Source organism: Monodelphis domestica, chromosome 3 (assembly GCF_027887165.1).
Source record: "Monodelphis domestica isolate mMonDom1 chromosome 3, mMonDom1.pri, whole genome shotgun sequence".
Classification (NCBI taxonomy): domain Eukaryota; kingdom Metazoa; phylum Chordata; class Mammalia; order Didelphimorphia; family Didelphidae; genus Monodelphis; species Monodelphis domestica.
Genome location: NC_077229.1, coordinates 69,666,050 through 69,690,527, shown reverse-complemented (window position 1 = coordinate 69,690,527; position 24,478 = coordinate 69,666,050). Strand labels below are relative to the sequence as shown.

Sequence of the window (24,478 nt, the reverse complement as noted above, 5' to 3'; positions counted from 1 at the left end):
TTTCTTTAAGGACCACCCTATCCCCAGAACTACTGAAGCTTCTTCAAGAGAGTCTGTGGACACTAACTTTCTCCCACATCATTCCACATCAGTCGAGTCTAAAGGTATGCTAGATTCTGATCCTTCCTCAGACATCCACCCAAAAGGGATCTCTTTTTCCTTTCCCCCCATGGGCACCCCTAGTGAAGCCACAACCACAGGGTGGGAACCTAACACTACCAGATATCCTGAAACTAGTCCATTCAACTCCTTCCACAAAAGGATCTCTTCTTTAGGGGAAGGCATCAGCCCAACATTTACTATTTTCATCTGACTCAGTCTCTATCAACAAAGTTCCCATTTCCATGGTAACATGGAATCAATATACAGTTGAAACTGACATCACAATAAAGGCCCCTATAAAAGGAATTAACTGAGCTCAGTTGGGTTACCTTGGACTAAGGTCCCCATCAACCCTTACCTCTATTCATTTTCTCCCCTGAACGATGGGTGCAAATTGTACGCACCATTATAGGAAACAGAGAAAAACAGGTAAAGTCTTTGGTTCAGTCCATGGTCCTTCATGAACCCTTTTTCTTCTTGGGAAGATCAGGGTCATGTTTGAGTCAGGGAGGTTGATTACTTTCTGCTTTAAGGTAGGAAGAAACCATATATATTTAACATGAAGACATTCCATTTTCTGATAGAGCTTCCCCTGGGAAATTTTGGATTCTAATAGTCAATTTAGTTTCTCACACTCTTCTTCAGTGGAGTCTTGTCTTCCTTGGGCCTCAAATGACTCTTCCTTTCCTCATTTTGGTGAAAGGCTTTACATAGGAGTTAAAATTGGGCTGTGGTAAGTGCCTTGGGGCAGTTGAGAAAAGGGATAGACTGATCAAAGATACTCAGATTTTTTTGTATGGACTTCTTTCATCCTTATCTAAATGGGCTCTGCCTGGTGTGCAGTAATTCTCAATAAGTGTGTGCTGGATGAGGGATTGACTGACTTCCCTTCTTTAAATGTATGAGCAACAGCCTAGGTCTCAACACTGCCACTGGCAGACCTAACCTGACATGAAGATGCCATATCTCCAGCCAGTGAGTCCATGGTGCCCATTACCAGTGCTAGTACTTCAGGTTTGTAAGAGTCAATCTCTGCTTCCTCTGCTGGACAAATGTACATGGGACCCAGTTTTGGTTTCTTCTTTCTGAGAGTTCTCCATCTCATGGATATTTACAGTGCTCTTCTTGGGTCTTGGTGATTTGCACTTGAATTTCCATTTCTGGGAACATTTTTGTTCTTTCTTCCTCAGTTTCTCTCTTTGGAGCTTTCTCCTAAATATCTATTTTTTCTTGATTGAAAATAGATGGCCTTTTTTATCCTCAGAAGATGTAGGAGAAGCAACAGTTTGCCCGCTGGTTGTCTAGGAGGCTATTTGAGGAGAGTGAACATTTGTCAGTAGTTGACATGTACTAGTCTGCCAAGGGGAGTCATCCAGAGGAAGAGGATTTGAGGAGGTGGACTGTGGAGCCCAGGAGGGAGTAAGAACATTTTGCAGACAGGTCTTGTTCCCACCACCTCCAGTGGATTCACAAGGAAGCCTCAACTCCTGCTGGGGATCTTGTTAGTCCATGGGAATCACTCCTGACTGTCTTCTTTCATAATCTGTATTGGTGGGCCTGACTTCAGGGTTTTTAGGATATTCTGTCATGCTCACTCCAGTTCCCTTTCAGACTGTCTGGAAGGGAGTCATTTGGCACTCAAAATAGCTTCTTTCCCTCCTTACTTTTTTTTATCTTATCTTTTCTCCTTCTCCACTCCTCCCTTCCTATTGACTCAAATTAACTGTCATTATTTTGGGCAATGTATTTAAGTCATCTGACTGACTTTGAGAAAGAGGGACCTGTGGAGCCAATATAAGGAAGTAAAGGAGAGAGAGAAGAGACAGGCAGTATATTTTGAATTTTGAAGCTTTCTAAACAATTTTTGTACTTTGCCTTCCTCATGAGGGTACTCAAGTCAATAAATGTTAATAAGTGTTATTTGATTGACTTTATGACTGACTTCCTATTCCCACAGATTTAAACAGAAGACAGGCTTCTGGAAGAAAAAAATTTGACACCTCTTTGCCTGATGGTGCCCTTGCCCCATCAGATGACTCCTCGGTGTCCACAATAACTGCCAACAATCCTTCAGGTGAGTAAAAGCCTCCTTTTTGCTTTCTCTGTTTGACAGAAATTCTTTCCTCCCAGGTCATCCTTCTTCTTTTAAGGGCTTTCCATTTCACCATTATTTGTACTGCTTTTCCTTCATTTCGTATTACTTACATGGTTGATACAGTTTAATATCTGAAGATAGTAGGAGGAAAAATATGTGATCTGAAGTCTCTTTATTTTTCAAAATGTTAGAATGAAATAGATAGAAGAAGAATGTTGTTAAAAGTTTTAACCACAGGGACCAGAGTACACTGGAAAAAGATTACAGTTTGTTTTTCTCAGAAGCCTTCTTCAGTATATGCTCTGTATAGGCTTTGTAGTAAGACTCCTAATATTTGAATTGAACATCGTAGCTCATCCATCACTAAGGGTTTTTTGATCATCGGAATAGATGATTACTTCTCCAACTGGTCTGTTGGATCTACCTGCTATTCCTTGAATGTCCATTTCTTTTCCATTACATCAAAGTTGAATATCTTTTCTATATTTTCCCCTGGGATAATAACTTGAGTCTTCAACCAGAATACCACCTGTTTATTGGCATCAGTTTGAGCACAAACAAATTTATTTATACTAGGCAATGGTGAGCTTGGAGTTAGGAAAACTATTCCATTCAGCCTCAAACTCTTATTACAGCTGCATGACCCTGATCAAATCAGTGGTCCTTAATTGCTGCCTGCCTCAGTTTCCTCATCTATGATATGGGGATAGCACATACCTCCCAGGGTTAATTTCTGAACAAATATGATGAAATAATCAAATAATAGTAGTCTTTAGCACAGTGGTTGTCATATTGTGTTATTGAAACATCATTATTAGCTCTGTAATGTCCTTCAGGAGATAATACATTGCAGAAGATCAGAGGGTTAGAAAATATATCAGTCTTGTGGGGAACATCAAGATTATTTAGTTCAAAGGCCCCCTTTTACAGATCAGTTTTGCCCAAAGTCACAGCAGGAGTAAGTATCTCGGTTAGGAAATTAGTCCAGGTATAATATACTACCTTCTATTTCTTGAGCTCCTTCCATTTTACTCTGTTGTCTCCTGGGTGAAATCTCTCCCTTGGCTTTTTCCTCTCTGGGTGCCTATTTTGGGCTACTTTGGGGCTTGGATTTCCAAGTTATGTCTCTTAAATCAGTCTTGTCTCCCTCAGATCACTCTCCAGGAGGGTAGCCTGCCTAAGTGGTCTGTGTGGTTCCACTGCTTGTTGGTGAAAACTGAATAGTCCTATTGGTCCTGGGATATCCAAATCTGAGATACAGTTTTGTAACTTTCCCTGGAGTCAGAGTACATATTAATAACAGAATGCATACAATCTTAGGCTGTGAAGTGAGTACCATGCATTTGCTACCTTGCACACTATGAGTTAATCATGACAGATCCCTGGACCCCTCCCTCATTCCTTCCTGCAGACAGAGTAGCTGATGTGATGTGCACCACACAAATGCTAAACCAAAGAGCAGCAGGAGGTCCTGTAGCAACCTAGAAACAGCTTTCTAGCACTCAGAGAACCTCAGTTCTAATCTGGCCTCAGATGTTTCCTGACTGTGTGACCCTGTACAAGGCATTTAATCCTCATTGCCTAGTCCTTACCCCTCTTTTGTATATATAGTATGTATTGTTTCCAAGGAAGAAGAATGTAAGTGTTAAAAACATGCCCTTAACCATACAGGTTAGTAGATGCCTCCTCTTTGCTTCCTCTCCTGGAGAGTGATTCCTTCCTACTCTTTGGAGAAAACCCAGTGAAATCACCTCCAGAGACTGCAGTGAAGATACCTTTGTGAAGGGCATTTGGCTTCAAGCCTTTGTGGCAATAATTTTTCTTTTGATCTCTCTTCCCGAGCAAATTATATAGGGCTTCCTCTTTCCCCTGGGAGAAATATTTTGGGTTTGACCAACCAAAGTAGGCCAGGATAGGAGCCCTTAATTAAGCCTGATCATCTATTGCATTCCCTGTTCTCACCTGTGTCTTCTTTAGACTTCATTTGGGATGAAACAAGGATATTGGTAAAAATAAACCATATCCCTTCAGAATCTTTTCTATGATTGGTAAATTTCTAATGAGAATTGGAGGCTGGTAGCCAACTGCCAAAGATAATGGCCTGTTTTTCTATGGGACCTAGCAAGCCACCATCAGGAGTTTTGGGTAGAGTCTGTCCCAGCCTAGACAAATGGACTTCTAGCTCCTGAGTCTACTGTCCATGTTGCATTAGAGGACTCCTCTATCCCTCCTCTGCCGGGGGTTTACCATTCTTGAGGTTTCATTTTCTGCTCTGTGGCAGTAATTCACTGGTTCATCTTTAGAATCTCAGAGGAATGGGCTTCTTGAGAATTGGTTTGGCCATAGCTTTCAAGTCCCCAAGGATTATGGAATGAAAAGCAGGTACTTGGAAGAGACTGGAGTGAGTCCCACCCATAACTGCAGAATCCCCCCTCCAGACTAGGCAACAAGCATTCCCAGTGCAGCATTTCTAACTTTTTCAGTAAGATTTTACATATAGGAGAACCCACTACTTTCTGGGGCAGCCTCTCATTTGGGGGCAGTGCTCAGTGGTAGAAAGTGATTTCCTGACACTCAACCTTAATTTCTCTTTGTTCTTTTGCATCTATTGCTTTTGTTCTTCCCCTGGGAAACAAACCAAAAAAGGGTTTCCAAGAAAACACTTCCAAAGGAAAATCATTCAAATACTTAGAAAACAACCATCATGTTCCCTCTGAGCCATTACTTCTCTGAATTCAGTTCCTTCAACAGATACTTAGTGGATATGGTGTTGAGATGTTTCTTCATTCTGGTTACCCTCATGGGATCTGATATCTAGAACTTGAAGGGGCCCCTCGGATTTATCTAGTGCTAATGCCTTATTTCAAAGTAAAGGAAACTGAGTCTGAGGATGGCCCTTGCAAGGTAAACCACTCCAGAGAAGCAGGATGCCCAGACAGTAACAGAGTCAGGCTTATCTCAAAATCTGCTGGTGGAGAAACAAGCTCTTCTCTGTCTAGAGAAGGACCAAGTGATGGTAGAAACAGTGTTCAGCATTTTTTTCAGAGAACACAGATGCTCCTGGAATCACTCAGAATGCATGTAGTCCACAGCCCCACAGTCAGAAAGGGGCTCCACTTTTTGCCTAGCCTAAGCAAAGGAACCAACTAGTCCAGGACTGTCCCTTCACCCTTTGTTAGGAGTATGATGAACACTGCCATGATTGGAGGTCAGATAAGCCCAATTGGACCTTTTTCAATGGAACCCCCTGAGTCCACATTTCCTAAGAGGGGTACTCCCTCTGTTGCACCAGTGACTGAATTCAGAACCAGGGACAATGGACAGCTCACTGGTGTTTCCTCCTTCTCCCCCAGTACCCAAGGATGGGAGGCCATAGAGCTGGTAGTTTAACTGTTTCACAGCTCAGCACACTCACATCTGGACAGTCTCCCTCAGAGGAGCTTGACTGGCCATCTTCATGGCAAGTCCCGTGAAAGGGTCCAACCCAGAGCTGGATGTTTACCCCGCTTTAGTCTAAATCTCAGTTACTATACAAGAAATAGGATCATAGCAGAGTCTGTCTCAAACTTGACATTAACCAGTGAAATACCAGCTCTCTCCACCAGGAGCAGCTCCCCATCTTTTTCTGAAGGAAGAATGGGTGCTCTGTCCCTAAGGCTCAGAAGTCACAAGTCTCTCACAACTTCAGTCCTACTTGGCACATGACACTCTTTTCCCTCCAACTCCTGTAGCCTCTTCCAGTTATTCCCATGGCAAAAGAACATGAGATCTGCTGAAACTGCCACTAGTAACAAACAGACAACTCTGTCTCTTAGCAGCAAAGTCAGACATAATCCTTTCTCCTATGAGCCCTGTCACTCGAGCTCCAAGCACTGAGTCAGAAAGCAGCACAAGTCACCCCTTAACCAATTCTTTTTCTGAAGACCCCAAGGTGTCCTTAACCACTGTTTCTGCAGAAAAATCCCTATTAGTCACCTCTGTTAAATAACATCCCTTGACAACCACAACTGATGGTGGCCAACATACAGAATCAGAGAAAATCTCTCTAATCCCTTACCCACAGAGGCCACAGCCAGAACTTTTACTGTCGAGGTGACAAACAGTACCTATCCTCAGCAATTTCATTGCTCAGCTCAACACCTGAAGTGAATTCAGTCCTGCCTCCTAGTACAATTCCAGGGGATATCCCAAAGAGTTTAAGGCTACGACTCTGGAGAGACGGGCCCTTTGTCCAGGTGGACTATGCTAAACACAGTGACCCCTGCCTATGCTGAATCAGGTTCAAATCCAGCTGCTGTGAACCAGGGTGGAACTATCTATAACTCAAATTCCATTAGTCACCAAAACTGACAGGGGAGGGACATAGAATCCCTATTCTTTTCTCATCCTGTACTTGAGTGCAGGGGAACTAGTTCAAGGTCAGCTTCCACTCTGATGCCAGGACTATGGGACAGCCAATATTCTATGGGTAACATAGGCACAGAGGCCAGCCATTAACTGTGCAATCTCATACCCTCGTTTTTATGCAGCACAAACATATTAGTGTATTGTGCACACTGTCACCCTCAATGGAAAGCAGTCTTTGAGGCCAAGGATAGTGTCATTTTCCTCTTTGCATCTATAGATTAAAGCACTGAATATTTGTGGATTTGTTTGATAAGGAGACACAAGGCTCAGGAAAACAGGCCAAGGAAACAGAGGTTGGACCTCAGATATGTGTCCCATGAAGTGATCTCTCTTAGAACCTGACACCTAGCTTTCTAAGCTCTTGGACTTGGATTTAATCATCTAGGAGGTCTCTTGCAGCTCTAATAATAATAACTAACGTCTATATAATGCTTACTTTGAATCAGTCTCTCTGCCAAGTGCTTGACAAACATCTCATTCCATCCTCGCAACAACCTTTGGAGAAGAAGGTGCTCTTATAACCCCCGTTTTTATGATGAAGAACCTGAGGCAGTCAGGGTCAAGTGACTTGCCCAGAGTACCAGAACTAAAATGTCTGAGGCTAATTTTGAACTCAGGTCTTTCTGACTAAGTTAAGTTCTCTGTCCTCTGCACTACCTAACTATTGGATCATAGGTAGATTTATTTTCTTCTGTTCTCTCCTAACCATAGTCTCTCCACTCATGGCTGTTTTCTCTCCCTACAGGTTATAAACATCAAATGAGCTTCCCTTGCTTCAGAAACAGTGAGTATTCTTATCCTGGCACTAAACAGAGGATACAATTTGTAAATCCTGATCTTGTTCCAATAGCATCTTAGGAAAGAGAAGCTGGGATAGGAGGGCCAAAGAGAGAGAAAGTCACCAGAAAATCCTGGATCCTTTCTCATATTTCAATCCCCACATGTCACCCTGTGACCATGTGAAACAGAGATAGTTTCCCTTGTATTTTATAGCCCCTCCCTATAATCATACCATGCTTACCTGGTCCATAGTTTTCATTCACGATCTTTCTTCCTCAGTGCCTCAGAGAAAAACCATCACTTTAGCATTCTCTCTGACTTCATCCTCAGTTCCTCTCACTGTAGGAAGCAGCCATTTGCATTTTTGATGAATGCTGGTAAATTTTGCTGCATTTAATTATGAAGTTGAAAGCTAGCTACTGGTCCTAGACTCATAACATCACAGACTTAGATCTTGAAGTGAACTTCCAGGCTATCTAGTTCAATCTACTCCTCATGATAAAATTAAATAATAAATTTCCAATGTAAAAAGCTGTCTTTTCTACCTCCCCTTAAATTATTACTATAAGAAATACCTATAATCTATAAAAATTTATTTCATTAGCTGTTTCCAAAATATATATCCTATTCTTCCCCCTGAATCCAACACCAATCTGTTCAAACGTATGCTTCATCATAGATTCTCTGGTATTCTGATTAGTCATGGTAGTGATCAGAATTCTTAAATCTTTTAAAGTTATTTATTTTTACGATGTTGTTATTGTATACATTGTTCTTCTGGTGCTGCTCACAAGTCTCCCCAGGTTTTTCTGAAAATATCTCAAAATTTATTTTCAAGAAAGCCATGCTTTTCTGTCTGAAAACTGGTACTAAGTATCCATTCCAAGGCAGAAAGAATGTTACAAGCTAGGCAACTGGGGTCAAGTGACTTATCAAGAGTCACACAGCCAGGAAGAATTTCATGCCAGATTTGAACCCAAGACCTCATAACTCTAGAAGTGGAGCTCTCTGCTACTCTTCAATAATTTATTATAGCAAAATAATATTTCATCACACTCATGAACATGAGAACTTGTCCAGTCATTCCCTTACTGATGAGAGTATCTCCTCAACTTCCATTCTTTAGTATCCCCTCATTTCCATTCTTTGCCACATTAAAAAGGTTTGGTATTTTTTCCTTAGGATATCTGGTTCTTTTTTTTTTGTACTCTTTGGGATGTAAACCTAGTAATGATATTTTTCAGCCAAAGGCTATATGCATAGTTTCATGGCATAGTTCTAGTTTACTTTCTTAAAATTTGAGTCCAATGGGCAGATCTGCTCTACCAACAGTGTATCAGTAGCCCATTTTCTCCATTACCCATATTGGTCCTTTTCCTTTTTTCCAGCTTTTCCAATCGTATGGGCTTATGTGAAACACCAAAATTGTTTTAATTTTTATTTCTATAATTATCAGTGATTTGGTAATTTGTTCACATAGATATTGTTTACTTGAGTTTCTTCATTGAGACCTCCCTATTCATAAACTTTGACTATTATTGGAGAATCATTTTGATTTTTTCAACATTAAATTTTTCTATTATATGTAACAACAGTTTCCAAAATTTTTAAGGATCATTGAGTCACAAATTCCCCCACCCACTCACCCATTTTGAAATGGTAAGCAAATATTATGTAGATCTAACATATGTAAACATATAAAAGTTTCCCATATTAGACCTTTTATGAAATGAAACTGAAATAAAAAAATTAGAAGGTGAAAACAATCTTGCTTTCTTCTGGACTTAGAATTCATCAATTCTTTTTCCCTGGAAGCAGATGGCATTTAAAAAAATCACGAGTCCTGAGGCATAGTTTTGGATCATTATATTCCTGAGAAAAAACTGTTATTCATAGGTCTGTTCATTGTACTGCATTCCTGTCCCTGTGTTCAATGTCCTCCTGGTTCTGTTTATTACACTATGCTTTAATTCCTGTAAATCTTTCCAGGTTTTTCTGAGTTCCTCCTTTTCATTTCTTATATCACAATAGTATTCCATAATAATCATATATTACAAATTTTGTCATTCCCCAATTGATGGATATCCTTTCACTTGCCAATTATATACCCCCCCACATCCCCCTAAAGAGCTGCTTTAAATATTTTTGCACATATAACCCCTTGCTTCCCCCCCTTTTAATCTCTTTGGTAAACAAACCTAATAATGGTATTACTGGCTCAAAGAGTATGTACTGTTAGGCCTATGCCTTTGGGCATAAGTCCAAATTGCTCTCCAGAATGGATAAATAACTTCACAAATTCCACAAAAGGGCATTAGTGTCTCAACTTTTCCATTTGCCCTCCAAGTTTTACATTTTCCTTTTCTTCCATAATAGCCAATATCTTTTTTTTTGTAAATTATTTATTTAGTCAATTTAGAACATTATTCCTTGGTTACAAGAATCATATTCTTTCCCTGCTTTCCCTCAACCCAACCTTCCCATAGTCGACATGCAATTCCACTGAGTATTACATGTGTCCTTGATAAAAATCTATTTCCATGTTGTTGGTGTTTGCATTAGGATGTTCATTTAGAATCTTCATGCCCAATCATATCCCTTCAACCCATGTAATCAAGTAGTTGTTTTTCTTCTGTATTTCTATTCCCACAGATTTTACTCTGAATGTGGATAGTGTTCTTTCTCGTAGATCCCTCCAAGTTGTTCAGGATCACTACTTTGCCACTAATGGAGAAGTCCATTACATTCGATTGTAGCACAGTGTATGGGTCTCTGTGTACAATGTTCTCCTGGTTCTGCTCTTTTCACTCTACATCAATTCCTGGAGGTCATTCCAGTTCCCATGGAACTCCTCCAGTTCATTATTCCTTTGAACACAATAGTGTTCCATCAGCAACAGATACCACAATTGGTTCAGTCATTCCCTCAAATGAAGGGTATTTCCTCATTTTCCAATTTTTTTTGCCACAATAAAAAGCCCAGCTATGAATATTCTTGTACAAGTATTTTTCCCTTTTATCTCTTTGGGGTACACACTCCAGCAGTGATCAAACGGCAGACAGTCTTTTAGTGCCCCTTGGTCATAGTTCCAAATTGCCCTCCAGAATGGTTGGATCAATTCATAACTCCACCAGCAATGCATTAGTGTCCCAACTTTGCCACATCCCCTCTAGCATTCAGAATGGATGAATAAGTTCACAAGTTCCACTACAGGGCATTAGTGTCTCAATTTTTCCATATCCCTTCCAAGTTTTGTCATTTTCCTTTTCTTTCATAATAGCCAATCTCTGATGAGCTGTAGAGTGACAACTTAGAGTTGTTTTAATATGCAATACTCTATATTATAGTGGTTTAGAGCATATTTTGCATATCTAAAGAGAACATTAATTACTTTAAGAATTCCCTCTTCATCTCCTTTGACCATTTATCATTTTGGGAAAGATTTGTATTCTTGTATATTCTACTCATTTCTCTACGTATTTGAGAAATGAGTCTCTTATTAGAGAGCTGTGTAAACTTTTTTTTTTTTGCTTCATTATGATTAGTGAATATAACACTATCCATCTTATTTACTCCTGTTTAGGTTCTGGCCTCCACTTTCCCCAATTTGCCCTCTTTTTCTATCAGTTCTCTTAACCCCTTCTCTTACTCCCTTCACGTCCTTCTTTAATTCAGGGTAAATAGATTTTTAATACACAAGTGATTGTGGGTATTCTTCTCTCATTGAGCCAATGAAATGAGACCTCCCTCCCAATCTCTGCTCTCTTCCCCTCCACTGCAAAAAGCTCTTTCTTGTCTCTTTTATGTGAAATAATTGAGCCCTTTTTATTTTACTCTTCTTCTTCCTCCCAATGCATTACCCTTGTCTCATATTTCTATTTTATACTATTTTATTTTGTAACATCCCATCATATTCAACCCATACCCTTGCCATCTGTCTATGTATGTTCCTTCTAAGTTCCCTAATAATGACCAGATATTTTATAAGAATCATCTTCTCATGCATGGTTGTATGCAGTTTAATCTTATTGAAAGTCTTTTGATTTCTTTTTCCTGTTTAGCCTTTTAGGCTTCTCTTGAATGTTGTGTTTGAGAGTCATTTCCCATTTAGTTTCTGATCTTTTCATCAAGAATTTTTGAAAGACCTCTATTTCATGGACTATCGATTTCCCCCCTCTGAAGCATTATGCTAATTTTTACTGGTTAAGTGATCCTTGATTGAAGTCCTAGCTCTTTGTCCTTTGGAATTTCACATTCCATCCATTATGATCCTTTAATGTAGAAGCTGGAAAAATATTGATTATCCTGATCATGGTTCTATGGTATTTGAATTGTTTCTTCTTGTTTGATGGTATTTTCTCTTTGACCTGGGATTTCTGGAATGTGGCTATACTCTCCTAGGGTCCTTTTGGACTTGCTTTCAGGAGGTAATTGATGAATTGTTTTGATTTCTCTTTTGCCCTCTGATTCTGCAATATTGGAGCAGTTTTCCTTGATAATTTCTTTAAAGATAATGCCTAACCTCTTTTTTTAACATGAAATTAACATAACTCCATAATCCTTAGATTATCTCTTCTAGATTTATTTCCCATATAAGAGTTTTTCAAATGAAGGAAACATTTCAAATATGCTTTTTTTTCATTTTTTGATTTTCTTTGATTATTTCTTGATATCTCATGGAGACATTATCTTCCACTTTCGTAATTCTCATTTTTAATGTCTGATTTTTTCCATTTTTATTTTTAATTAATTAATTAAGACTATTTTTTCACTGTTGCATGATTCATGTTCTTCCCCTCTCCTTCTACTTCCTACCTCCCAGAGCTGAAGAGCAATTTCACTGCATTATACATTTATTGTTGTTCAAAACCTATTTCCCAATTACTAATAAAGTGATTTTTTAAAGTCAAAAACAGGACTTCTGGGTTAAGATGGCGGCTGTGTCTAAACAGGACTTTTACTCTCCAAACCACCAACCAATATAGAATACCTCAAAAAAACAAGTTCAGATGAAAGAAGGGACACCACAGTAGAACTTAGTATTGAAATGCCAGAGTCACAGCCAGCAAGCCATAATCAGAGACAACTCTAGCTCCTTGGTAGCTAATTATGACCACCAGGGACTTCTAACCCCAGAGAGCAGCTAGACATTTAGGACTCTAGAAGACTGAAGTTTGTGAACCTTGGGTGCAGAGATAGAGCAGGGAGATAACACCTCTAATGAAGAGGCAATTAAGGCAATCACTAAAATCTATTTTGCTCAAATGTATGGCAATATATATATGGAAATCTAGGTGATATGGATGAATATTTACAAAAATATAAATTGCCTTGATTAACAGAAGAAAGCATAGAATGCTTAAATAATCCCATATCAGAAAAAGAAATTGAATAAGCAAGCAATCAAAGAACTCCCTGAGAAAAAATCCACAGGACCAGATGGATTCACAGATGAATCCTATCAAACATTCAGAGAACAACCAATCCCAGTACTATTGAAAATATTTAACATAATAAGCAAGTAAAAGGAGTTCTACCAAATTCCTTTCATGACAAAAATATGGGACTGATTTCCAAAGTCAGGTAGATTAAAACCAGAGAAAGAAATCTACAGACCAGTCACCCTAATGAATATAGATGCAAAAATCTTAAATAGAATATTGGGAAAAAGAATCTAGCAAGGCATGAGGGTTATTCATTATGATCAGGTGGGATTTATACCAGGAATGCAAGGATGTTTCAGTATTAGGAAAACTATTCATATAATTGACCATATCAACAAGCAAAGCAACAAAAGTAACATGATTATCTCAATAGATGCAGAAAAAGCTTTTGACAAAATACAACAGTTTTTCCTATTGAAAACACTAGAAAGTATAGGAATAGAAGGACTTTTCCTAAAAATAATAAACAGTATATATATATATATATATATATATATATATATATATATATATATATGTGTGTGTGTGTGTACACACACACACACACACACACACACACATACATATATATATATATATATATATATCCAAAACCATTAGTAAGCATCATTTGCAATGAGGACAAATTAGAATCATTCCCAATAATAAAAATAGTGAAACAAGGATGTGCCCTTTATAACCTCTATTATTTAACATTGTACTAGAAACACTAGCTATAGAAATTAAAGAAGAAAAAGAAATTTATTAAAATAGGCAGTGGGGAGAACAAGCTATCACTCTTTGCAAATGATATGATTGTCTACTTAAAGCATCCTAGAGAATCCACTAAAAGGCTGATGGAAAAATCAAGAATTTTAGAAAAGTTGCAGGATACAAAAGGAACCCACATAAATCATCAGCATATCTACATATTTCCAACACACCCAGGCAGCAGATGATAGAAAGAGAAATTCCATTTAAAATCACCCTAGACAATATAAAATACTTAGGAATCTATTTGCAAAGATAAAGAGAGGAATTATACAAACACAACTACAAAATACTTTCCACCAAACTAAAACTAGATCTAAAAAATTGGAAAAATATTAATTGCTTATGGGTAGGATTAGCAAACAATAAAAATTATCATTCTACCCAAATTAATTTACTTATTTAGTGCCATACCTATCACACTACCAAGAAACCTTTTTACTGAATTAGGAAAAAACTATGACAAAGTTCATTTGGAAGAACAAAAGATCAAGAATATCAAGGGAAATAATGAAAAAAAATGTGAAGGAAGGTTGCCTAGCAGTACCAGATCTTAAACTTATACTATAAAGCAATGGTCATGAAAACAATATGGTACTGGCTAACAGACAGAAGGAGAGGATCAGTGGAATAGGCTTGGGGTAAGTGACCTCAGGAAGACAGTCTATGATGAACTCAAAGGTCCCAGCTTTTGGAACAAAAATGCACTATTTGACAAAACCTGCTGGGAAAATGGGAAAACAGTATGGGAGAGATTAGGTTTAGATCAGTGTCTCACACCCCACACCAAGATAAACACAGAATGGGTGAATGACTTGAATATAAAGAAGGAAAATATAAATAAATTAGTTGAACACAGAATAGTATACTTGCCAGTCTTTGGGAAAGGAAATAATTTAAGACCAATCAAAAATCACAAAATGTAAAATAAATAACTTTGATTACATTAAATTAAAAAGGGTTTGTTCAAACAAACCAATGCAACCAAAATTAGATGGGAAGCAAAAAGTGGGAAAATTTTTTATAAGAAACCACTGACAAAAGTCTAATTACTCAAATATATAAAGAGCTAAATCAATTGTACAAAAAATCAAGCCATTCTGCAATTGATAAATGGGCAAGGGAAGGGACATGAATAGACAATTTTCAGATAAAGAAATCAAAACTGTCAATAAGCACATGAACAAATGTTCTAAATCTCTCATAATAAGAGAAATGCAAATCAAAACAAGTCTGAGGTATCACCTCACACGTAGCAGATTAGCTAACATTAGCAAAGGAAAATAACAAATGTTGGAGGGGATGTGGTAAAATTGGGACATTAATACATTACTGGTAGAGTTGTGAATTGATCCAACCATTTTGGATGGCAATTTGGAACTATGCCCAAAGGGTTTTAAAAGACTGTCTTCCCTTTGATCCAGCCATATCACCCTTGCATTTATACTACCCCAAAGATATCAAAGGGAAAAAACTTGTACAAAAATAATTATAGCTGTGCTCATTGTGGTGGCAAAAAACTGGAAAATGAAAGGTGTGCCCTTCAAATGGGGAATGGTTTAAGAAATTGTGGTATCTGTTGTTGATGGAATACTATTGTGCTATAAAGAATTATGAACTGGAAGGATTCCATGTGACCTGAACAACCTCCAGGAACTAATGCAGAGTGAAAGGAGCAGAACCAGGAGAACATTATACAGAGAGACTGATACACTGTGGTACAATTGAATGCAATGGACTTCTCTATTTGCAATAATGCAATGATCCAAGACAATTCTGAGGAACTTTTGGGAAAGATAGCTATACACATTCAGAGGAGGAACTGTGGGAATAGAAACACAGAAGAAAAACATCTGCTTGATCACATGGGTCATTGGGGATATGACTGGGGATGTAGACTCCAAACAATCACCATAGTGCAATTAAAATTCGGAAACAGGTCTTCATCAATATATCGTGTGACTTAGAATCATTTTGCAGTCCTTATCTTTCCTTGATAAATCAATGACACAAGTAAAACCCAATGGTATTGTGTGTTGGCTATGGGGGAGGAGGAGGGGAGGGAAAGAACATGAACCATGTAACCATGGGAAAATCTTCTAAATTAATTAATTAAATGAATTTTTTTTCATTTCAACGAAAAAAAAATAAAGTGCAAAAGTCAAAATCCTCAATCATTTTGTCAATCAGACCATTTGATCAATCATAAGTTTTTCTTAAGCATTTCTGTAATCACTCCTCTTTCTCTGGATGTAGGTAGCATTCTCTTATAAGTTCCTATAGATTGTCCTAGAACATTGTATTGCTACTAGTAGAGAAGTCTATTACATTTGATTATGGCACAATGAATCAGTCTCTGTGTACCATGTTCTCCTGCTTCTGCTCATTTCTCTCTGCATCAATTTCTGAAGGTGTCTTTCTGATTCACATGGAATTCCTTCAGTTCAACAATTTGTTTCAACACAATACCATCACCATCAGATGCCACAATTTGTTCAGCAATTTTCCCATTGATGGACAACAAAAGATAATTTTCTTGAGTGAGGTTTTGTAGTTCATATTCCCTTTGGCCCATTTTACTATCTAAAGTTGTTTTCCTCAGCAAATTTTCATACCTCTTTTTTCCCCTAGTGCTAATTTTGCCTTTCAAGAAATTCTTCTTCAGTGTATTTTTGTGTATCTTGTTCCATATGGCCAATTCTACTTTTTGAAAGAGTTCATCTCTTCATTGAATTTTTATAAAATGTCTTTTACCACTTCATATATTCTGACTTGAAAGATGTTCATTTCTTCAATATTGTTTGTGCCTCCTTTTATAAGGTGTTGACTTTTTACATGAATTTCCTGTATCACTGTCATCACTTCTCCTGAATTTTCTTCTACCTCTCCTAATGGATCATTAAAGCTCTTTTTGAGCTTCTTCCATTAATTTGTTTTTTGGCTTGATCCTTATTTTTATTGGAAATCCTTATTTTTATTGGAAATTTTGCATGCAATGGCATTGATTTTTGTAGTCTTCTACTTTTCTGTTTTGGTTTTCTTTGTCACCAAAATAGCTCTCTGTGTTGAATTTCTTTTTCATCTTTTTGCTCATTTCCAGCTCTTTCCTTTCCATTTTTAAAATGACAGTTAAAATTGAATCTGTACCTGTGGTAGAGTTGAGTACTGCTCCAAGTTTTAGGTTCTTTGTACAGCTGCCCTCAGAGTTAACTCTGGGGATCAATCTGCTTTCAGCCCTTCACATTTGGTATTGTGACAAGGGAATCACTTTGAAAGACTGATATATATTAATTTAAGGTCGCCAAGGAATCAGCTATGTAATTCCTAAATAAAAAACTCAAGTCAGCCGTCAGCCTTTTTTGGAGTTTAATTACAATAGGAGTAAGAAAGGAATTAGAGATAGAGAGAGAGAAAAAGGGAGAGAAGGGAATAGGACTTAAATACCCCTTCTGTTTAGGCTGGGCCAAAAGGCCCAAGCCCTTAGATAGCTGGGGCAAAGAAAAGAGATCAGTCCCTATTACTCACGTGTCCAAAATGGAGAAACAGTCTCAGAGGCCCCCACCTTCAGCTTCCTTCAGAGCAAGCCTTCTCAGAGCCCAGGAAACACACCGACCAAACCTTAACCTCCCTGGAGTCTTCAGCCCCCCTATCTTTAAGGAAACCATCCAAGTTCCTCCCCTCAGTTCTCCCATCTACCAATCACTCTTCATCAATTTCCCTGTCAATGGAGGCTCTCGCTTAACCCAGGACCGCCCAGAGGTTTCTGGCTTTTGCACATGTCTGTTGAAGGTCATATTTTCAAATGATTAAATCTTTACTCCTTTGCTACAGCCCTTTCTAAATCCTGTTAACTTGAGTATGGTAGAGATTGGAATAATTAAATTTTGATCTAGGCTGCAGCCCTTACTCAATCCTATTAGGACTGAATAGGGTGGAGATTTATTCCAAGTATCTCCATTGTATCAATTCTAAAATCAATCAAGACTCAAAGAAATTCCTGTTCTATGCTTAAGCATAGGTCAAAGTCCTTTCCATTGTTCAGCAAAGGGTTTCTGTCCTAAAGTAATCTTAAGAAGGGAAGAGGAGGAACCTCCCATGCCAATGGGGTTCCCATTCCAATAGACTATCAGTAAGAAATTTTCCAAGTATGAAATATCCCAATGGTGAAATTTCCAACATTTATAAGTCTAAGGAAATTTGAGGTTTACAGTATCATGAAAGCAATGGTTTGTTTAGTACCCTTCTGGTCTATATTCTGCTTTGTGAGTACCCTAAGCACTCTTTCCTCCCTTGGAACTGTGACCAGGGAGAGTCTGCTGCTCTCCTGTGGCTACAAGCACTGGTCTCTGCTAGCCCTTCTCCACCCAGAGAATCTCTCCCACAGACTGGGATCTGAATATGAGCAATGTAACAAGAATTGCCGTAAGAGTGAGTAAAGGGACGCATGTAATCTTCTAAGCAATTTTCTGACCCCCCCCCCATTTATTATCTGGGACTTAATGCTCCAGAAGTCTTTCCTGTTACTTCAGTTGTGGTCAAGGCCTGCTGGCTTGGTGGGCCTGCCCTGGTGCAAAATGTGTTCCACTTCCACCTCTACCATAGTCCATTCCATCTGTCCTGCTAGCTTTTCTAAGTTGTTTTGTGCTGGAAAATCAGTCATCTTTTTTGTGTGTGTTATAATACTGCTCCAGAATTCATTGTAAGGCATTTTATCAGGATTTTAAAGGGTAATTTGATAGAGATCAGACGAGAGATCTCTATATCTTCAATCAACTTGGATTTGCTTCAAATTCTTCTGATCAGGGTCTCATTTCTAATCCAAATTTATAAAAATAAAAGCCAAGTGCACAGACTTTTTCTCCTCAAATACCTGATTCCCTTCTAATTTTACTACATTGGTTTTGTTTTGAGGGGAAAGCAACTTAATTTCATGTAAGCAACATTGTCCATTTTATCTTTCTGTCCTATTTATCCCTCATGTGATCATGAACTCTCCCCGTCCATTAATATGTAAGTTGAAATTTTCCCCATTACTCTCATTTGTTTTATATCACCTTTTGTATCTAAGTCATGTACCCATTTGGAAGGTATTTTGTTATGTGATGCAAGAATATTGGTTCATCCCTAGTTTCTGCAAAACTAATTTTCAGTATTTTCAGCAATTTTTTTAAGTAATCAGTTCTTAACCTTGAAAATGGATTAACCTCCTCATTTTACTTGTGAGGAAACTAAGGCAAAAACATAGCACATGGCAGGGCCACAATTTGAATCTAGGTCTTATTTTGAGATACGTCCAGCGGTCTTTCAGAGGGTGAGGTGTTACTCCTTCTTTGTGTAATGAATCAGTTGAGTAATAGAGATGAGACACGCTATGTGCTCAGTCGCACATGCCCAGGAGTCACATAGCATTCTGCTATAGCATGGAGGCTTGTTTATTATATAGGTTAGTGATTACATACTTCTTTGGCACACAATCCATTTTATACATATTTTTCCATGGAACTTAACAGCAAATGCCAAGCTTAAGTAAATACTCAATGAAACATTGTTGCTATAGATGAATGACATCAGAACAGGGTGATCCTAGATGTTAGTTCTCCCTGACCTAAGGATAATCATTGTTACTTTTGTTCAGCTTCCACAATCAATCACAATTACTTAGGAGATGGATAACAAAACATTTTGTAGCTAGGTACATGATTAGAAGGTTAATTTGAGACAGACCACATTTGGGGTTTCCTTCAATTTACATGTTCAATTTTTTGTGTTACTTTAAAGCACCTGGCAATGTTGCTTGGTTTCTATCTGCAGTGGAGTGTGTCTTGAAGGCTATTGATGTTCTTGGATTGCCTGGCTTGTAATAGAAGTGAATGTAACTCTGTGGAGAGGAAAAGGAAGGGGGGTAATGATCTTTAGGTTTTAATTCTGTGAATGTAAACTTTTAGGGTAATAATCTGGGGGATTATGTATGGGATATATGTGTGTTAATCCTATAGGTATTTGCTCTCATATTATTTCTCCTGTATTAGGGAGGAGACAGTAATCTTAACAAGACCATTGTAGTGAGGGAAGTTGGAGAGAGAGTGAAGTCACTGAGAGGGATCAGTGGGGGCCTCATTTTCAGGGAGCTGCCTTGCCAGCCCCCATCTCCCAAACTGTGACTTTGTCAGACAGTGAGGATTTGTCAGCTTCCCTCAGTCTTCTAACTCCAAGTCCACAATTTTAACACTGCTAGAAAAATTGTGTATGGCTGGAAGGATCCTCAAAATTTCATTAGTGGGTTCATTTTGCTGAGTTTTCCTCTGAAGAAGGACTTGAACAGTGTCACCTGGAATAATGATGATGATCATTGTAATGATCTTCACAATAACTAGCTTTTAGATAGAACTTGAAGATTTACAAAGCATTTTCTCTCATTTGAATAACATTTGCAAGGCTCAGCCAATGGGATACCTTTCCTTTTGTACAGTATCATGGAGCTCTTACTACAAGAACTTCACACTCAGCTTCACTATTACCAACATGTTTTACACAACAAAGATGAATCAAAAGGACTCCAGAACATTCAAGGCTGCTGAGCATATCCTGCAAATCTTGGTGAGATTCTACTGCCATTCCCTTCTACCTCCTCTGTCTTCTGTCCCATGCTACCTTCCTTAGCCCTGTGTATTTAGGCTTGCCCTAGCCAGGCACACAGAAGTTCCCTTCTCTTCTTTTGTTTCCAGCTCAAGGTATTGTTTGGAAGCAGCAGGATTGGCTCTCAGTATTCTGGATGCAGTGACCTTTCACTGAGGTGAGAATCCTTCAAGACATCATCAGCTCAGATATTAGGGACCAGCAATTTCCATTTCACTCAGATGATGCCCAGGCTGGTTTCTTCTTCTGCTTCTTAATAGAAATTCCTTCTTTCCCAAGCTGTAATGGATAAAATCTTCCAACCAAGAAGCCTTTAAAATATTTTACACTCCTTATACTCTTTCTCAGGTAGAAAAATATCCTTTCCCCATTACTCTTTCCATAGATAAGTTTGCAACTGTTTTCACTTTATAACGCCACATGAAAGGAATAACATAGGAGGCACCAAATGAGTGCTTAGAAAATGATTGATTAATACATATCAACATTACCTTTCTCTAGAATCATATAGGCACCAAGCTGGAAGGGACAGTAGAGGTTGTCTGGACCATTCTCTTCATTTACAGATGAAAAAATGAAGACCCAAGGAGATCCCAATAACTTTCCCCAGGTCAAAAATAGTCAGAATTTGAACACTTGATCTTTGATTTTAAATTCATTGTTCTTTCCACTACTCTAAAGAAATACTGAAAATAATTGGACCCCACAGACACTTGTAAACATACAAATGAGTGATGTTACAGAGCGCTGCCAATTTCCTTGTTGTGGATAAAGTGCTAAGTGTGGAATCAGAAAGAACAAGTTCAAATTTTCTCTCACTTACCAGATGTGTGATGCTATGCAAGTCACATAATCTGCCTTAGCCTCCATTTCTTTCCTCTATAAACTGAGAGGGCTATATTTGATGGCTTCCCATGTCCTTTTCAACTTTAAATCTACAATCATCTCTAAACCTTTATTCCAAGTCAGCCACTTCTCTCAAGAGTGTTCTCTGAATAACTAATTTCAGAAACTAAACCAGTGGTGTCCAACTCAAAAGGAAATTTCTGAAGCCACTAAATTATACATCATCACGGTCCCTATTGCCTGCATTTTGGCTCAGAAAAACATATACATACATGCATACATACATACATATATAACTTTTTAAATTAATAAGCTAGCACATTAAAATCAGTTTGGAACTACCCTTAATATAGCTCATGTGACTCCTAGGAAGTACTGTTTGAAACCACTTGTCTGAACCATTAATTTCCAGGTCTCTGAGGAACAGGATAGCAACCGGAGTGGATATAGTCTGCAGTTTCAAGAAGGACTCCTCCAACCATGTCCTGGACAAAAAGGTGGTTTACTGGGAGCTGACTGAACAGCTCTGTACAAGAAAGCTAAAACACCTGGTTATAGACAATGAGAGCCTCATTGTGAATGGTAAATAGCTTGACTTTTGGGATATATGCCTCTCTTTCTCTGGGTGGTTCCCTTTCCAGAAAACAACTCACCTGCCCCAAATTCTTCTTTCCTTTTGGGTCTCCTTTGTTTTCATGGTTTCTCTCTCACTCCTGGGAGCCCTGGCCCTCAAAGTGGTGACAAACTATGAAGACATGGGGAGCTCACTTCTCAAGATCAGAAGAGACTTGATTGTTTTTAGACTCCTTCAACAATGAAGTATGCCATGAATCCCTTCTTGAATGCTGAATCACCATTTCCCCCCTATGGGCCCCAAACCAACTCCTCTCCATTACTCCTTTAACCCTTTGCCCACAAAGAGATACCCTACTCAAACTCTCTTCCTCCCTCTCCCACCTCTATCTTTCCTTCCCTCTCTCTCCTTCTCTCTCTCTCCCTCTCTCTCTCTCTCTCTCTCTCTCTCTCTCTCTCTCTCTCTCTCTCTCTCTCTCTCTCTCTCTCTCTCTCTCTCTGTCAACTTTATATATTTCTTCTATCTTTTCTCCCTTTCTTTTCTCTTTCTTTTTTGGCCTTTCTTTTCTGTATCTTTCCCAAAATCTTGTGTTTATGTCTCTTCTGTCCTAATCTCTTTTTCTCCTCTGCTATTCTCTTCTTGTCTTCCCTCCTTTCATCTGCTGTTCCTTGCCTTGTCCTTCCCTGCCCTCACCTTATCTCCAACACTTGTTCCCTCTGAATTTTTCTTTCTTCTTTTCTTTTCCATTCTCAAACTACAGGGTATCAACATAAGCTGCCAGGAATCAGATCCACAAAGAGTAAGTTTTAGATTTCTTTATTGTCTATTTATATCTATATTTATCTCTCTCTCTCTTTAATGGGACACTACAATGAAAGATTTTTTATCTTTTTGTAAGGGAGTAATATAAGGCAGAGGATTAAAAGTGTTGTAGGGATTCAGAATTAGATACACTATTAGATATGGCTAAAGTTTAGACTCCATTTACTCATTTGTCTATTTTCTTTTTGCTACTCAAAATATATATAAATAGTTCAAAAGAGAAAATTATCCCAGGGGCCTGGGAAAGCAGGCTGTCCCTATCTCTTTCTTGTTCAAAATTAAGAGTCAGACCTTGTGGTTTTTCTAATCTGATACAATGAGGGGATCTCCCAACATTCCAGAGAGTCTTGTGGCTCTTCCTTATATTCTTCATTCACCAAAGTTGCCCAATAGTTTTCATTAATAATGTTTTTATCCTCTGCTTCTTCAATTATTACACTCTCTCAAACCTTAGTGTCTTACTCAGTTGTCATGATCCTCTGGCATTACAGGTAGGAATAAACTATTCTTAACTTATCTTCTGGTTTTTCTTCCCTGGAAAGGTTCAATTAAATCTAAAACCCATAAAGACATGAAACAGGAATTGGAGAGGGCAGGAGAGACACATTCTCACGTGTCAGGTATGACAAAGAATGAAATAATACCTTCTTCCAAGGTCCATGTATTCTAACAAGGCTAACAACTACAGAGATGAATCTATGTTGATTATAAACTGAGAACAAATACAATTAACAAGGCAGGTAGGGAGGAAGAATGTGGGAAATCATGAAAGGTTTCATGTAGAAGGTGGTGCTGGAGCTGAATCTTGACCTTTAAAGGGGGGTGTGTCTCTGAGTTGGAGGGGAGGAAGGGGAGAGCATTACAGGTATAGAAGATAGCTGGTGCAATGTCATAGCTATGGGAGATGAAGTCTCCCATAGCCAACAAATGGAGGACATATTAAAATTATACAATGTAAGAGGAGGAACAACATCCAATTACCTTGAAGAGAGAGATGGGTTGAGGCTGTGATATAAAATGTAAATGCCTTATATTAATAAGATAGAGAAAATCAGATCTTTGTTCATGCAACTAAAACAAGTATAAAAAGAAGAAATCAGAAATCTCTTAATAAAGTTCAAATTGGAAATCCTAAAAATCAAAGGAGAAATTGATGAAATTGAAAATAAGAGAGCTACTGAACTAATAAACTAGGATTTGGTTTTATGAAACAAACAAACAAAACACCTGCTCCATATAGCATAGAACTTTGGTTAATTTGATTCAAAAGGTAAAGAAGAAAATCAAACTACCAGTATGAAAAGTTTATGAAACATGACTTCACCATACATGAAGAGGAAATTAAAGTATTCAATAGTAGCTATTTTACACAAGTATATGAAAATAAGAGTATTCTAGTGGACTATCTAGTGGAAATGGATGAATATTTACAGAAATGCAAATGGGATTTTGTATTTTATCCTTGAAGCAATTGGGACTTATTAGAGTTTCTTGAATAGGACAATGACATGATTAGATATGGGTTTTAGGAAAATCACTTTGGCCATTGAATGGAGGAGCAAGTGGAATGGGATGGGACTTGGGACAGGGACCAGAAAACTCCTGCAGTAGTTGAGGCATAAGGTGATGAAGGAAGTATAAGAGACAGGGAATTTAGGAGAAATGTGATGAAAGCAAAATCTATAGATCTTGTCAACAGATTGGATATGGTGGGTTGGAGGGTGAGCAGTCAGGAATGACCTAGCTGTCTAGTCCTTGCCCTTCTGTCTTAGATTTGCTAATAAAGCAGAAAGTAAGGGTTTTATTTGAAAAGAATGATGACCAGGCTTGTGAGCCTGGGTGATTTGGGAGGAGAGTGATACCCTGGATAGCCACTGGGAAGTTTAGAAAGAGTCAGAAAGTTTTGAGGGAGTTTTGGACATGTTGAGTTTAAGATTTCTTCAAGATGCCCCATTCAAAATTTCCAACAGGCATTTGTCCCATAGGAGTTGTAAATCTGGAGGTCACCACAAAGATTAAGGA

The 24,478-nt window shown here is 38.3% G+C and overlaps 1 protein-coding gene across 1 annotated transcript; it reads left to right on the top strand.

The window, feature by feature from the left end:
• Nucleotides 1–130: 130 nt before the first annotated feature.
• LOC103101762 (mucin-16-like) lies at nt 131–21,650 on the top strand. The gene is made up of 6 exons (XM_007489413.3): nt 131–531; nt 2,060–2,176; nt 7,350–7,388; nt 20,048–20,175; nt 20,304–20,371; nt 21,473–21,650. The coding sequence occupies exons 1-6, from the start codon at nt 486–488 to the stop codon at nt 21,648–21,650; spliced, it is 576 nt and encodes a 191-aa protein (XP_007489475.2). The 5' UTR covers nt 131–485.
• Nucleotides 21,651–24,478: the final 2,828 nt, after the last annotated feature.